At 46.8% G+C, this 15,604-nt stretch overlaps 1 protein-coding gene across 1 annotated transcript; it reads left to right on the top strand.

The window, feature by feature from the left end:
• Window positions 1-1,070: 1,070 nt before the first annotated feature.
• On the top strand, window positions 1,071-15,239 carry RFXAP (regulatory factor X associated protein). The gene is made up of 3 exons (XM_063951843.1): window positions 1,071-1,597; window positions 3,088-3,195; window positions 10,828-15,239. Exons 1-3 carry the CDS (start codon window positions 1,175-1,177, stop codon window positions 10,927-10,929), a joined length of 633 nt encoding a protein of 210 aa, XP_063807913.1. The 5' UTR covers window positions 1,071-1,174; the 3' UTR covers window positions 10,930-15,239.
• Window positions 15,240-15,604: the final 365 nt, after the last annotated feature.

The following is a 15,604-nucleotide window of genomic DNA, read 5'->3' on the forward strand; positions in this document are numbered from 1 at the left end:
TGACAGTGCCGACAAAAAGCACTTACTGTAGTGCTGCTGATGAGAGGTCACTTCTCCCAGCTGTCAATGGTTCCCCTGCAGCTGCTTGCCAGGGGAGAAGGGACAAGAAATCTCCTGCAGATCACCTCAGTCCATGTAGAGGATCTTTAGGGGTATCTAGCCATCTATCTGTACATTTTTTTAGTCCGTATGGGCCCCCTTGTCTTAAGTTCCCTGGACCTCCTGGAGCCTTAATCCAGCTCTGCGCGAGGGTACACTTTGGAGCCCATGTTTTCAACGCATTGGATATGCGGGACCGGCGTTCGTGATCCTGGCGGTTAGCATAATGATGCCAGGAACCCGACCACCAGAATGCTGACAGGGGGGGGTGGTGAGCGCAATGAAGCCCCTTGCGGACTCGCTGCGCTTGCCACAGGTTCTACTCCCACTCCATGGGTGTTGTGGACACTCATGAGCGGGAATAGCCATTGCCCCCCTGTCGGCATTCTGGCGGTCGGGATCCCGGCGTCAGTATGCTGGTCTCATAAGTAACTACATCCCTTCTAAAGCTTGCTCTTCTCCCCCCTCTTGTCGCAAATCATATGGTATTTCCCACACTTCTCTAAAACGATCTTGGGGTCAATTTACTAAGCCTTGGATGGAGGTAAAGTAGACGGAGATAAAGTACCAGCCAACCAGCTCCCTACTGTCATTTTTAAAATCCAGACTGTGAATTGGCAGTTAGGAGCTGATTGGCTGGTGCTTTACCTCCATCCACTTTATCTCCATCCAAGGCTTAGTAAACAGACCCCCTAGACTCAACCCAATCTTACCATGCATAATAATACATACCTCTCAACATGACCAGGAGGGACAAAATGCTCTGCTTCTGGACTTTTAATTTATGATTTCCAGCACCTGTGTTGAACAGATTAATGGATAAGAAAGGTGTTTCCGCACAGGTGATGGCAATCATAAATGAAGAAGGTTATGTTGGTTGGTATGATAATAAACACATTCCTTACATGATGATACTGGCACATTGCACCATAAAATTATGGAGCCTATGGACCAGAGTACGGGTCACATGACAAGTAGCTTGTACACGCATGCGCAGTTTACGCTGCTGAAGCCGGAAGTAAACACTGCAGGTGAGGGCAGCTTGGTACGGCCCGGAGGTTACCGGGCCGTCAGGATGCATCAGCCGCCTGTATCCCGGGATGAGGATGAGGAGGACCCGGCACAGAGTGACAGGGAGAGGGGCAGCGGCTCAGAGCTGCAGTTCGCGCAGTACCAGCCGGAGGCCGACACCCGGGTGTTGTATTACACCATGCTGCCCGCCAAGCCGGAGCCTGAGGACAGCGACCTGCTGGACACCTCCGACCCCCGGGACAGCACCGCTAGCCCAGAGGAGCTGGAGGACGATGACAATTCCGGCGACAACGACAACGTGGTGACCAAGAGCTGCACGTACCAGGGCTGCCAGGAGACCACCAGCCAGGTGGCCAAGCAGCGCAAGCCCTGGATGTGCAAGAAGCACCGCAACAAGATGTACAAGGACAAGTATAAGAACAAGAAGAAGAGTGACCAGGCTATCACCTGCACCAGCAAGCTGGAGGTCAGCCCCTGCTCTCTGCTGCTGCTGCTTCTGTCAGGGAGGGCATGCTGGGACCTGTAGTGCTCTGATATAGGACAGTGTGCCTGTTGCCACTGCAGTTTCTTGCTTGTAGGACATGCTGGTACTTTTAGTTCTTTTCTGCATAGGGCAGTGTGCCTATTACAATTTTTCATCACATTTTCTGTCTGGTAAGGCATGCTGAGACTTGTAGTTGCACAAGAAGCCTCTTTGTATATACAGCATTAGGAAACTGTCTGCAAATGCTGGTAAGCAAAGGGCTTTTGACACACTCAATAAATGACTGAGAGGCAGATTTAATAAAAAATAAAAAATAGCTGAAGTGAGGTGGATTTTCTCACATATTTACACCAAGTACAAACTGGTACAAGTGCGCAGTGATGATGATGAGTAGCAAACCAAGCATACAGATAGGCAGTGAGTGCTCTGCAATATGCATACAACTCTGCATACAGGCAGATGTACCAATATAACAGATTTCTGTTAAACTATTATTTACTATTACCAGTTATTTATATAGCACACACATATTTGCAGCGCTTTCCAGAAAATATTTGCTCATTCACATCAGTCCCTGCGCCAGTGGAGCTTACAATCTATATTCCCTATCACATGTGCACACAGACACATTCACTCTAGGGTTAATTTTGTTGGGAGCCAATTAACCTACCAGTATATTTTTTTGAATTGTGGGAGGAAACCGGAGTACCCGGAGGAAACCCACGCAAGTACGGGGAGAATATACAAACTCCACACAGTTAGGGCCATGGTGGGAATCGATCCCATGACCTCAGCGCTATTATGGGGGAGATGTATCAAACCTTTGAGAAAGATAAAGTAGAGAAGTTGCTATGCACAGGTTTAATATATCGCCCCTTATAGCTGATCAATCCAGGCAGATTGTTCAACCTATTGTGTGTATCTGCACAGTGATGGCATCACTAGCTGGCTGGAGGAAGGAAGAGACACATTTGCCACATATTGTACTTGGCGATTTGTGTGTGACCACCTGTATAGTGATAGAATACTCTTATAATGCATACAGGAGGCGGTCTTTAGGTCGACATATATTTTGTCGACCACTGACTGTTGACATGGTCATTAGGTCGACATGGGTTTTTCACCTTTTTCATACTTAGTGATCCATGTGGACTACAAATGGGAACGGTAATCTGTTCCGAGCGCAGCGGTAGCAGAGTGAGGCACCTTGCCCAAAGCAAGGCGAGCGAAGCGGTGCACTAATTGGGGTTCCCCGTCACTTTACGAAGATAACAACACCAAAAACAGTCAACAAACTCATGTCGACTTAATAACCATGTCGACCTAATGACCATGTCGACCTTCAGTGGTCGACCCAATGTATGTCGACCAAATGGACCACTACTAAAAATGTTATGGGGAAATAGTGTGCAAGTAATCCTCACATGACACTGGATAAGATTAATCCCAAATCTGCATTTTGTTTCCTTTAGGATAATACAGAGTGTTCGTTGTCTCTCACAAAGCAAAGGACCGGGTCAGTTGGGGATCGTCCTCCTCGGCCTACATTACTGGAACAAGTGTTAAACCAGAAGAGACTGGTAAGTATGATCATGAATTATCTAATACTAGAAGTAATGATCATTGTGAATAAATCTATAGGTGTAACCCAGTAACTTTTCACTGTTAAAGTTGGAGGTTGTTGCTATTCAGCAGGTTTGAATGAGGACCCTCCAATGAGAAAGGTTTTCTGCTACAGTATTACTATATTGTGTGATTGTTATATTGCCCTATTTACTACTTGTTCTCTACTGAACACATGGGGTGGTTTGTAGTAATAAGTGCAGGACCAGTATTCATTTAATAGGCCGTCATTACTCAGCATAGCGACAGGTAACCCGAGGGGTATATGTATTACCAGGCACTGATCGCGCCAGTATATTCTTCCTGCTTTGCCTCTAGCAGGAAGCATTAGCAACAAGATGTGTGAACATCTTTCTTGCTGGAGTGGGGGGAGTGAAAACTTCCTCCTCCGGTGATTGCTGCCAGACCTCCCATAGCGTATCAATCTTGTGCCAGTACGCTGTGTCTCTCCCCCCGCCGACTCACTGGGCATGCGCGAGATCTCCTGTGCAACCTGAGCCACAGCCAGGGGGGTGTAGTATGGTATGCTGGCGGACGGGCTCCCGGCGACCGGCATACCAACAGCATGGTGAGCGCAAATGAGCCCCTTGCGGGCTCGCTGCTCTCGCCACGCTGCGGGCACGGTGGCGCGCTACGTGCGCCACGCTATTTATTTCCCCCCCAAGGGGGTCGTGGACTCCTAAGTGGGAGAAAAAGTGTCGGTATGCCGGCTGTCGGGATTCCGGCGCCGGTATACTGTGCGCCGGGATCCCAACAGCGGGCAAACTGAAGACCACCCCAGCCAGGGACCGCACTGTCCTTGCTGTGGTGAATGGGCAATGAAACCTGCAGCTGTAGGAAATCGATAGTTGCAGGTGTTGGAATGGTCAGTGCTACTGACCGCTCATACATTGCCCCCGCACATCAGCGCACAATCGTGTAGATAGCAGCCCCTGTCATACAGCAAAATCTCCTTCATACATAGGGGAGAATCAGTGACAGCGCACATAACAGAGCTGATACCACTTCTCCCCCATAATGGCCCTTCTTACATCAACCCCTCAAGTGTAATTTCCTCTGTATCTTGGCCAGGTTTTCCTAATACTGCTATTTCTCTGTGGGACTCATGCAGTACTCTGTTGATTTTGACATATTGGAAGATTGTCATACAGCTTATGTGCGCTTACAACAGAGCTGGATATATCCCGGGAACCGGGTGAACGATTGAGGCCAATGCAGAGTTGAACCTACATTGGCATAAGTGTTACCGCATCACATGCATGGAATGAGTGTATCTGCTTTTATATGGACTTGTATACACCCCTGCAGCGGGACCTCCCCCTTCTATACGCTCCGTTTCATAGCTGTAGTTATTATCAGAGCCCATTAGCACTAGCCCTATTCTTGATGCCAAGGATACGTCTAAAAAGAGGCATAATTACACATACACTCACCTCTGTATAGCTCTGAACTTAGCCTATGTGCCATTACCACCCATTTATGCCCCTCCAGCCTCAAGTGGAGATTTACTGAGTTGCGTTAGACTCCCCTTCACCTGTAGTAGCGTACACTAGACTCTAGAGTTTGCACAATCTCAATTGTGCATCAACCCCATTGTGTCTAAAATCTTAGTGCTTGTGCCACAATGATGTGAAAGGATGCACATTTTTCTGACTCTTTTTTTTAAAAGATCATTGTCTCCAAGCCTGGCTCCAGAATTTTACTTAAAGAAAACAAAATTTTCCGATCCTGCGTTTTGCTATTCGGGCATGCTAAAACTGTGGCAGGGCAAGCTGGGATGTCTGGTTCCACAACAGTTGGAGGGCTGCATGTAGAATACCCCTGGTATATGGGATTCATTTTGTATTGGAAATAAAACTTTGATTCTCCATAACTAAATGTATGTCTTTGTTTTTTTTTTTTTATCTACTACTACGTAACATTATATTTGTTTAATTTCTCTAACGTCCTAAGTGGATGCTGGGGACTCCGTAAGGACCATGGGGAATAGCGGCTCCGCAGGAGACTGGGCACATCTAAAGAAAGCTTTAGGACTATCTGGTGTGCACTGGCTCCTCCCCCTATGACCCTCCTCCAAGCCTCAGTTAGATCTCTGTGCCCGAACGAGAAGGGTGCACACTAGGGGCTCTCCTGAGCTTCTTAGTGAAAGTTTTAGATTAGGTTTTTTATTTTCAGTGAGACCTGCTGGCAACAGGCTCACTGCATCGAGGGACTAAGGGGAGAAGAAGCGAACTCACCTGCGTGCAGAGTGGATTGGGCTTCTTAGGCTACTGGACATTAGCTCCAGAGGGACGATCACAGGCCCAGAGCCGCGCCGCCGGCCCCCTTACAGAGCCAGAAGGCAGAAGAGGTCCGGAAAATCGGCGGCAGAAGACGTCCTGTCTTCAACAAGGTAGCGCACAGCACTGCAGCTGTGCGCCATTGCTCTCAGCACACTTCACACTTCGGTCACTGAGGGTGCAGGGCGCTGGGGGGGGGGCGCCCTGAGACGCAATAAAAACACCTTGGATGGCAAAAAATGCATCACATATAGCTCCTGGGCTATATGGATGCATTTAACCCCTGCCAGAATCCATAAAAAAGCAGGAGAAAAGTCCGCGAATAAGGGGCGGAGCCTATCTCCTCAGCACACTGGCGCCATTTTCCCTCACAGCTCCGTTGGAGGGAAGCTCCCTGTCTCTCCCCTGCAGTCACTACACTACAGAAAGGGTTAAAAAAAGAGAGGGGGGCACTAATTAGGCGCAGTATTAACTATACAGCAGCTATAAGGGGAAAAACACTTATATAAGGTTATCCCTGTATATATATATAGCGCTCTGGTGTGTGCTGGCAAACTCTCCCTCTGTCTCCCCAAAGGGCTAGTGGGGTCCTGTCCTCTATCAGAGCATTCCCTGTGTGTGTGCTGTATGTCGGTACTTTTGTGTCGACATGTATGAGGAGAAAAATGATGTGGAGACGGAGCAGATTGCCTGTAATAGTGATGTCACCCCCTAGGGGGTCGACACCTGAGTGGATGAACTGTTGGAAGGAATTACGTGACAGTGTCAGCTCTGTATAAAAGACAGTGGTTGACATGAGACAGCCGGCTACTCAGCTTGTGCCTGTCCAGACGTCTCATAGGCCGTCAGGGGCTCTAAAGCGCCCGTTACCTCAGATGGCAGATATAGACGCCGACACGGATACTGACTCCAGTGTCGACGGTGAAGAGACGAATGTGACTTCCAGTAGGGCCACACGTTACATGATTGAGGCAATGAAAAATGTTTTACACATTTCTGATAATACGAGTACCACCAAAAAAGGGGTATTATGTTCGGTGAGGAAAAACTACCTGTAGTTTTCCTGAATCTGAGAAATTAAATGAGGTGTGTGATGATGCGTGGGTTTCCCCCGATAACAACGGATAATTTCTAAAATGTTATTGGCATTATATCCTTTCCCGCCAGAGGTTAGGGTGCGTTGGGAAACACCCCCTAGGGGGGATAAAGCGCTCACACGCTTGTAAGGGCTCTACCTTCGCCTGAGATGGCCGCCCTTAAGGATCCTGCTGATAGAAAGCAGGAGGGTATCCTAAAAGGTATTTACACACATACTGGTCAATCGCCTCAGCCTGGATGTGCAGTGCTGGGTTGGCGTGGTCGGATTCCCTGACTGAAAATATTGATACCCTAGATAGGGACAGTATATTTTTGCCTATAGAGCATTTAAAAGATGCATTTTTATATATGCGTGATGCACAGCGGAATATTTTGCCGACTGGCATCAAGTCTAAGCGCGTTGTCCATTTCTACCAGTAGAGGGTTATGGACACGTCAGTGGTCAGGTGATGCGTATTCCAAACGGCATTTGGAAGTATTGCTTTATTAAGGGAGGAGTTATTTGGGGTCGGTCTTTCAGACCTCGTGGCCACGGCAACAGCTGGGAATTCCACGTTTGTACCCCAGGTCGCCTCTCAACATGAGAAGACGCCGTATTATCAGGCGCAGTCTTTTCGTGGACAAGCGGGCAAAAGGTTCCTCATTTCTGCCCCGTGACAGAGGGAGAGGAAAAAGGCTGCAGAAATCAGCCAGTTCCCAGGAACAGAAACCCTCTCCCGCCTCTGCCAAGCCCTCAGTATACGCTGGGGCTTTACAAGGCACGGTGGGGGGCCCGTCTCAATGAATTTCAGCGCGCAGTGGGCTCACTCGCAAGTAGACCCCTGGATCCTTCAGGTGATATCTCAGGGGTACAAATTAGAATTCGAGACGTCTCACCCTAGCCGTTTCCTAAAGTCGGCTTTACCGATGTCTCCTTCTGACAGGGAGACAGTTTTGGAAGCCATTCACAAGCTGTATTCCCAGCAGGTGATAATCAAGATACCCCTCCTGCAACAGGGAACGGGGTATTATTCCACACTGTTGTGGTACCGAAGCCGGACGGCTCGGTGAGACCGATTCTAAATCTAAAATCTTTGAACACTTACGTACAGAGGTTCAAATTCAAGATTGAGTCACTCAGAGCAGTGATTGCGAACCTGGAAGAAGGGGACTACATGATGTCTCGGGACATCAAGGATGCTTACCTTCATGTCAAAATTTACCCTTCTCACCAAGGGTACCTCAGGTTTATGGTACAGAACTGTCACTATCAGTTCAGACGCTGCCGTATGGATGGTACACGGCACCCCGGGTCTTTACCAAGGTAATGGCCGAAATGATGATATTCCTTCGAAGGAAGTGAATTTTAGTTATCCCTTCCTTGGACAATTCCCTGATAAGGGTAAGATCCAGGGAACAGTTGGAGGTCGGTGTAGCACTATCTCAGGTAGTGTTGCGGCAGCACGATTGGATTCTCAATATTCCAAGATCGCACCTGGTTCCGACGACGTGTCTTCTGTTCCTAGGGATGATCCTGGACACAGTCCAGAAAAAAGTGTTTCTCCCGGAGGAGAAAGCCAGGGAGTTATCCGAGCTAGTCAGGAACCTCCTAAAACCGAGCCAAGTCTCAGTGCATCAATGCACAAGGGTTCTGGGTAAAATGGTGGCTTCCTACGAAGCAATCCCATTCGGCAGATTCCACGCAAGAACTTTCCAGTGGGACCTGCTGGACAAATGGTCCGGATCGCATCTTCAGATGCATCAGCGGATAACCCTGTCACCAAGGACAAGGGTGTCCCTCCTGTGGTGGTTGCAGAGTGCTCATCTTCTAGAGGGCCGCAGATTAGGTATTCAGGACTGGGTCCTGGTGACCACTGATGCCAGCCTGCGAGGCTGGGGAGCAGTCACACAGGGAAGGAATATCCAGGGCTTATGGTCAAGCCTGGAGACATCACTTCACATAAATATCCTGAAGCTAAGGGACATTTACAATGCTCTAAGCTTAGCAAGACCTCTGCTTCAAGGTCAGCCGGTGTTGATCCAGTCGGACAACATCACGGCAGTCACCCACGTAAACAGACAGGGTGGCACAAGAAGCAGGAGGGCAATGGCAGAAGCTGCAAGGATTCTTCGCTGGGCGGAAAATCATGTGATAGCACTGTCGGCAGTATTCATTCCGGGAGTGGACAACTGGGAAGCAGACTTCCTCAGCACGACCTCCACCCGGGAGAGTGGGGACTTCACCCAGAAGTCTTCCACATGATTAAAAACTCGACAGGTATTGCGCCAGGTCCAGGGACCCTCAGGCAATAAGCTGTAGACGCTCTGGTAACACCGTGGGTGTACCAGTCAGGGTATGTGTTCCCTCCTCTGCCTCTCATACCCAAGGTACTGAGATTGATAAGATGGAGAGGAGTAAGCACTATATTCGTGGTTCCGGATTGGCCAAGAAGGACTTGGTAACCGGAACTTCAAGAGATGCTCACGGAGGATCCGTGGCCTCTACCTCTAAGAAGGGACCTGCTCCAGCAAGGACCCTGTCTGTTCCAAGACTTACCGCGGCTGCGTTTGACGGCATGGCGGTTGAACGCCGGATCCTGAAGGAAAAAAGGCATTCCGGATGAAGTCATCCCTATCCTGATCAAAGCCAGGAAGGATGTAACCGCAAAAACATTATCACCGCAATTGGCGAAAATATGTTACGTGGTGCGAGGCCAGTAAGGCCCGACGGAGGAAATTCAATTGGGTCGATTCCTACATTTCCTGCAAACAGGAGTGTCTATGGGCCTGAAATTGGGGTCCATTAAGGTTCAAATTTCGGCCCTGTCAATTTTCTTCCAAAAAGAACTAGCTTCAGTCCCTGAAGTTCAGACGTTTGTAAAAGGGGTACTGCATATACAGCCTCCTTTTGTGCCTCCAGTGGCACTTTGGGATCTCAATGTAGTTTTGGGTTCCAAAAGTCACATTGGTTTGAACCACTTAAATCTGTGGAGTTAAAATATCTCACATGGAAAGTGGTCATGCTGTTGGCCCTGGCCTGGGCCAGGCGCGTGTCAGAATTGGCGGCTTTATCCTGAAAAAGCCCTTATCTGATTTTCCATTCGGACAGGGCGGAATTGAGGACTCGTCCTCAGTTTCTCCCCAAGGTGGTTTCAGCGTCTCACCTGAACCAACCTATTGGTGGTGCCTGCAGCTACTAGGGACTTGGAGGCCTCCAAGTTGCTAGACGTTGTCAGTGCCCTGAAAATATATGTTTCCAGGATGGCTGGAGTCAGGAAATCTGACTCGCTGTTTATCCTGTGTGCACCCAACAAGCTGGGTGCTCCTGCTTCTAAGCAGACTATTGCTCGTTGGATTTGTAGTACAATTCAGCTTGCACATTCTGTGGCAGGCCTGCCACAGCCAAAAATCTGTAAATGCCCACTCCACAAGGAAGGTGGGCTCATCTTGGGCGGCTGCCCGAGGGGTCTCGGCTTTACAACTTTGCCGAGCAGCTACTTGGTCAGGAGCAAATACGTTTGTAAAATTCTACAAAATTGATATCCTGGCTGAGGAGGACCTGGAGTTCTCTCATTTGGTGCTGCAGAGTCATCTGCACTCTCCCGCCCGTTTGGGAGCTTTGGTATAATCCCCATGGTCCTTACGGAGTCCCCAGCATCCACTTAGGACGTTAGAGAAAATAAGAATTTACTTACCGATAATTCTATTTCTCATAGTCCGTAGTGGATGCTGGGCGCCCATCCCAAGTGCGGATTGTCTGCAATACTTGTACATAGTTATTGTTACAAAAATCGGGTTATTATTGTTGTGAGCCATCTTTCAGAGGCTCCTCTGTTATCATGCTGTTAACTGGGTTCAGATCACAGGTTATACGGTGTGATTGGTGTGGCTGGTATGAGTCTTACCCGGGATTCAAAATCCTTCCTTATTGTGTACGCTCGTCCGGGCACAGTATCCTAACTGAGGCTTGGAGGAGGGTCATAGGGGGAGGAGCCAGTGCACACCAGATAGTCCTAAAGCTTTCTTTAGATGTGCCCAGTCTCCTGCGGAGCCGCTATTCCCCATGGTCCTTACGGAGTCCCCAGCATCCACTACGGACTATGAGAAATAGAATTATCGGTAAGTAAATTCTTATTTTTTATATTAAAAAGTTTTGAACTTCTTTCTTCACCTTTATTTACACTATATTCGTAGTGCTTTCACTAATGATACAACTGATTCCTTTTTCACCAGTCTCTGTTGAGAAGTCCAGAAGTTGTCAACTTTCTTCAGACTCAGCAGCAGCTTCTCAGCCGCCAAGTGATTGAACAGAGACAGTCTTTTCAAGGGACATAGCTTTACCCGGATCTTCGTGTTTAATGAACTGTTAATGATTTTATTTCCTATTTATCAGTTGCTTTTTTATATATTTATTATATTCGACTGTCTAGTTGTAAACGACTTAGAGGTCATCTCATACAGTATGCTCAGGCAGTGTATTCTATGATGAATTACATACAAGACAAAACGTAAGCTAGTGGCCTCAGTGTCACTATACAGATAATCTTGTGGATACAGTTGTGTTACCCAGACAGTACTTCATTTAGGTGGATGCGTCAGTCTCGTATTGCATTTTCTTTATGTGGTATTCATTGTTATGTTATATTGCCTGTAAGGTTTTATCTCTGTGTTCCTAAGCAGGAACACTTTGGAATTCAGTTCAGAGTGATGTACCACCAAACTCATCTGCGCATATATCAGATATATATACAGAAGTGCTGACATCACAAGTTTTCCCGCACACTTCAATAGGGTATGAGGGAAAACGTGTGATGTGGATGAACATGAGGAACATTGCATCCATCACAATGAATTTAATTTCCCCCTTCATGTGGTCTCTCTCAGGTGTTTAAATATTATCCTCCATGTGACAATGACATGATCAACAAGCACGTCCTACTATCTATTATCTTGCTTGCTGCTCTGTGGTTGAACCCAAATATTTAAACTCAGATTGACGTAAAACAGATGTGTTATAATAGTATCATTTATTTGCATAGTCTAGATATCATTTGCAAATAGTATAGAGATAGTAGGGGAAGACTCCAATTGCCCGTTATGTATTCACGGGTGTGAGCGAGTGTGGCTGTATGCTGCACCTACGGTGCTGAGGTCCGGCCCTAGAGGTGCATGTGAGTTCGGGTGCCTTTGCTGGCATTTAAACGCTGCTGCAATGTAAACTCGGGCAGTTGGGTAATAGTTGCTCTTTTTTTTCTAAGATTCCTGTTTACTTTTAAAAATGTTGTTAATGTGTACTTGTGACATCATTAGGAATAACTTTGAGTCAGTGATGTGCAGTGAGGTGAATGGCTGGGGAGGCACACATGGGAATGGGTCTGAATGCTGGGAGCCTGTCTCCCTATTCACTGTAACTCTCCCCTCACTACACTAACCTACAGTGTCCATTGAGTCTCCTACGTTCATCCCTTTGTCTTCTCTAGCTGCTGCTGAGTGAGCTCCAACTACAGTGCACTTCCTGGTCACATGACACATCCAGGTGTCGATCAGTGTACAAGGCCCGCCCCTACACTCAGAGGCATTTCTCTTGACTCCCTTTCTGTGCTGCTTTACTGCATGTGGTGTGCCCCTGCCCCAGCTCTGCAAAGTAGTGTATGACTGTAGAACTAAGGCTGTTGCTGCCTCATCTCTCATCTCCCTGTAGCTCCAGGGATCTCCACAAAGCTGCTGAGTGTTAGCTATTATTTTATTAGCAGCTTCTTATATAGCGCAGCATATTCCGTTGCGCTTTACAATTAGAACAACAGTTATAGAACAAAACTGGGCAAAGACAGACAGACATAGAGGTAGGAAGGCCCTGCTCGCAAGCTTACAATCTATAGGGAAATAGGCATTGATACACAAGGATAGATGCTACTTGTTGCATAATGGTCCACCAGATTGCTAGGTTCTTAATGGGTTGTATGATATGATCACCCAGTAATAAAAAGGATCACAATAAACAAAGAAGATGTTTATGTTCTAAATATCTTCTTTGTTTTATTCTAATTGTTTTCATATAAAATCTCAGGTGTATGACAGGGGAGGCTCTGATTACTCTGACTGCACGTCCTTGCTTTGCGTGTACATAATGCCTCTGTGTGTTGCTACATGGGAGTGGGTGGGTATTGTGGTCATCCACATCTCGCTCGGTGTCGTGGATACCCACGAGTGAGAACAGTTCCTGCGCACTGGGCTTCCAGCTGTTGTTATTGTCGGCTGACAGGATTCCGACAGCCGGCAAATTGATTGCATCCCGCTAACCACTTGCCTGGCATGGTTGCATCAGATGCGACCATACCAGCAAGTGTCTTATCTGACCTGGTCGCACGGGATGCGACCAGTCAGATAGAGAGTGTTAGCAGCCCCAGGGAAGGTAAACTTCCCTCTGCTGCTGCTGCTCTCTGACAGACTGGAAGGTCCCTCTGCCTCCCTGCACCCTCCCCTCAGTGTTGCCATGCTGACGATCATTGCTGATCGATCAGCACGGCAGGACCCCCCACCCAGCGGCTGCAGACAATGGCAGCCACTGGGAAAGTGTAAAATAAGCCCCCTCCCCTTCCCCCAGTGTACCTGGCAGCTGTCATGGGCGTAAAAAGTAACGTGATGTTACCGATGTCCCGATCCGATGTTTGAGAGATTGGTTTGGTTTTTATTTTAAAAAACTTTTTTTTTTTTTTACTAAAATCATTCACTCATAACAAAAACCCGACAATTTCTGAGCGTTTTTTTGGGGGGGAAATAATTAAGTGGTTAAAAGGGGGCAGAACAATTTTGCTTTGATCAACCAGAGGACTGTGATGGACACTTTTTGATGGACAATAAACAAAACATGGCCTACAATGGCTCCGCATTCCTGTATTAAGGCTTGCCAACCTATCTATTCTCTGAATAAATGTTGTAAATGTCACATTTGTTCTTCACATGCTGAAATTACTTAAGTTGGGTATACACTATACAGTTATCTGGCAGACTGTCTGTCCAATCTGGCTGCTTGGAATGAAAATCTGGTAATGTATAGGAGCAAAGGACAATCGACCATTTGCTCCCAAGCACTGGAAAATGGACAAAAACTGTTGTTCAGGTTGCTTAAATCCGTGACTTAACCAATATGTCTGAATGACCATTTTTGTCCGTTTTCCAGTGTTTAGGAGGAAGCTCCCATGTACTACCAGATTGGACAGACGGTCTGCCAGATAATTGTATGATCTATGCCCAGCTCAAGTCATTTCAGCATGCAAACTATTTCCCTGTCTGAAACATTATTTTATTTTCTAAATTGCTTAGCTTATTACTTTTTTCCCTCTTTCCCCTTTGACATTAAGGGTAAACTGCTATTTTAGATGCAAAGTCCAGGTTACTTTATTACAGACTGGGATGAGAAGTTTCTACTACAGAAGATGCAGTGGTGTAAAGCCAACAAATACATCTGATTCTAGCTGATCTTTCTCCATACAGATACATGTTCTGTGACATCAGAATAGATGTGTCCAAAGCACGCTAACCCCCTTTAACCAGTGCCAAGGTTGGAGTCATTATAAAGACTACAAAAACCATATACATGCATTTTATAATGTTGATTATATAGGAAAACAAGTGTCCCTCAGATGTTTAGAATTCATTCAAGTAGATTGTTGTACTTTTAGAGTTCTGTTGTAATAATGTGGGAGTGCCATGCTGCAGCTCTCCAGTTCTTGTGGGACTAGGAGTACCAGCATGCCTTGCACCTAGTAAAGTAATGTACTGTGGGGGTCATTCTGAGTTGATCGCTCGCTGACGTTTTTTGCAGCGCAGTGAACAGGTTACTACTACGCATGTGCATGCACCGCAATGCGCAGGCGTGTCGTACGAGTACAAAGCGGATCGTTGCTGGGCGATGGATTTAATGAAGAATCCATTCGCACAGCCAATCGCAAGGAGATTGACAGGAGGAGGTCGTTTGTGGGTGGCAACTGACTGTTTTCAGGGAATGTTTGGAAAAACGCAGGCGCGTGCAAGCGGGTGTCTGACGTCCATTCCGGGACCAAAAACACTGAAGTGATCGCAAGGGCTGAGTAAGTACAGAGCTACTCAAAAATTGCAAAAAACGTTTTCGTACTGCTTGGCTGCACATGCGTTCGCACACTTGCAAAGTAAAAATACACTACTTCGTGGGTGGCGACTATGCGTTTGCACGGCTGTTAAAAGTAGCTAGCGAGCGAACAACTTGGAATGACCCCCTCTGTTGCCCAAGACTGCTGTATTGCATGTCCCACAATATCTATTTATGTGTCCCGTAAAATATTTGTTTCACTGCTTATTGTGACATGTTAGTGAGAACGAACACTTCTTTATTCTCTGTTCGTTGTATTTTTATGTGTTTATGTCTTATTTGATATATGTTTGTGTTATATTATGTAATTCATGCAATGAATATAGTTCTGTGAATTATATTGGTGCTTTCACTTGTACATACAAAGGACATGCTAGACTGGAGGCTTCACTTGAAACCAAAAGACAGTGTTGTAAATGATCACGGAAATAGATGCCGGGTGTAGAATGAAATAACGGTCAGTTATTGTGGTGTGTCAAAAGTAGCTAAATAAATCTTAGATACATTATGTAACCAATCCATTTAATTCATGTTTCCATTCACTCTTCACTGTATTATTTTGCAAGCTTTTGTGTAAGACACTTCCTCATTACTGCAAGCTACAACTAGAGGCTATCCTTCCCACGTGTTTGCAGTAAGCAGTTGCATTAAGCTAAGCGATAAAGATATTAAGTATTTCTCTATCGTCCTAGTGGATGCTGGGGTTCCTGAAAGGACCATGGGGAATAGCGGCTCCGCAGGAGACAGGGCACAAAAAGTAAAGCTTTTTCCGATCAGGTGGTGTGCACTGGCTCCTCCCCCTATGACCCTCCTCCAGACTCCAGTTAGATTTTTGTGCCCGGCCGAGAAGGGTGCAATCTAGGTGGCTCTCCTAAAGAGCTG

This window comes from Pseudophryne corroboree, chromosome 2, assembly GCF_028390025.1.
Source record: "Pseudophryne corroboree isolate aPseCor3 chromosome 2, aPseCor3.hap2, whole genome shotgun sequence".
NCBI lineage: Eukaryota > Metazoa > Chordata > Amphibia > Anura > Myobatrachidae > Pseudophryne > Pseudophryne corroboree.

What these genes read in the sequence shown, in the direction of transcription:
- RFXAP (XM_063951843.1), top strand. Translation starts at nt 1,175, where the DNA reads ATGCATCAGCCGCCTGTATCCCGGGATGAGGATGAGGAGGACCCGGCA. An exon ending in CCTGCACCAGCAAGCTGGAG is followed by an intron (nt 1,598 to 3,087) that starts GTCAGCCCCTGC and finishes TGTTTCCTTTAG; the next exon opens with GATAATACAGAGTGTTCGTT. An exon ending in TGTTAAACCAGAAGAGACTG is followed by an intron (nt 3,196 to 10,827) that starts GTAAGTATGATC and finishes CTTTTTCACCAG; the next exon opens with TCTCTGTTGAGAAGTCCAGA.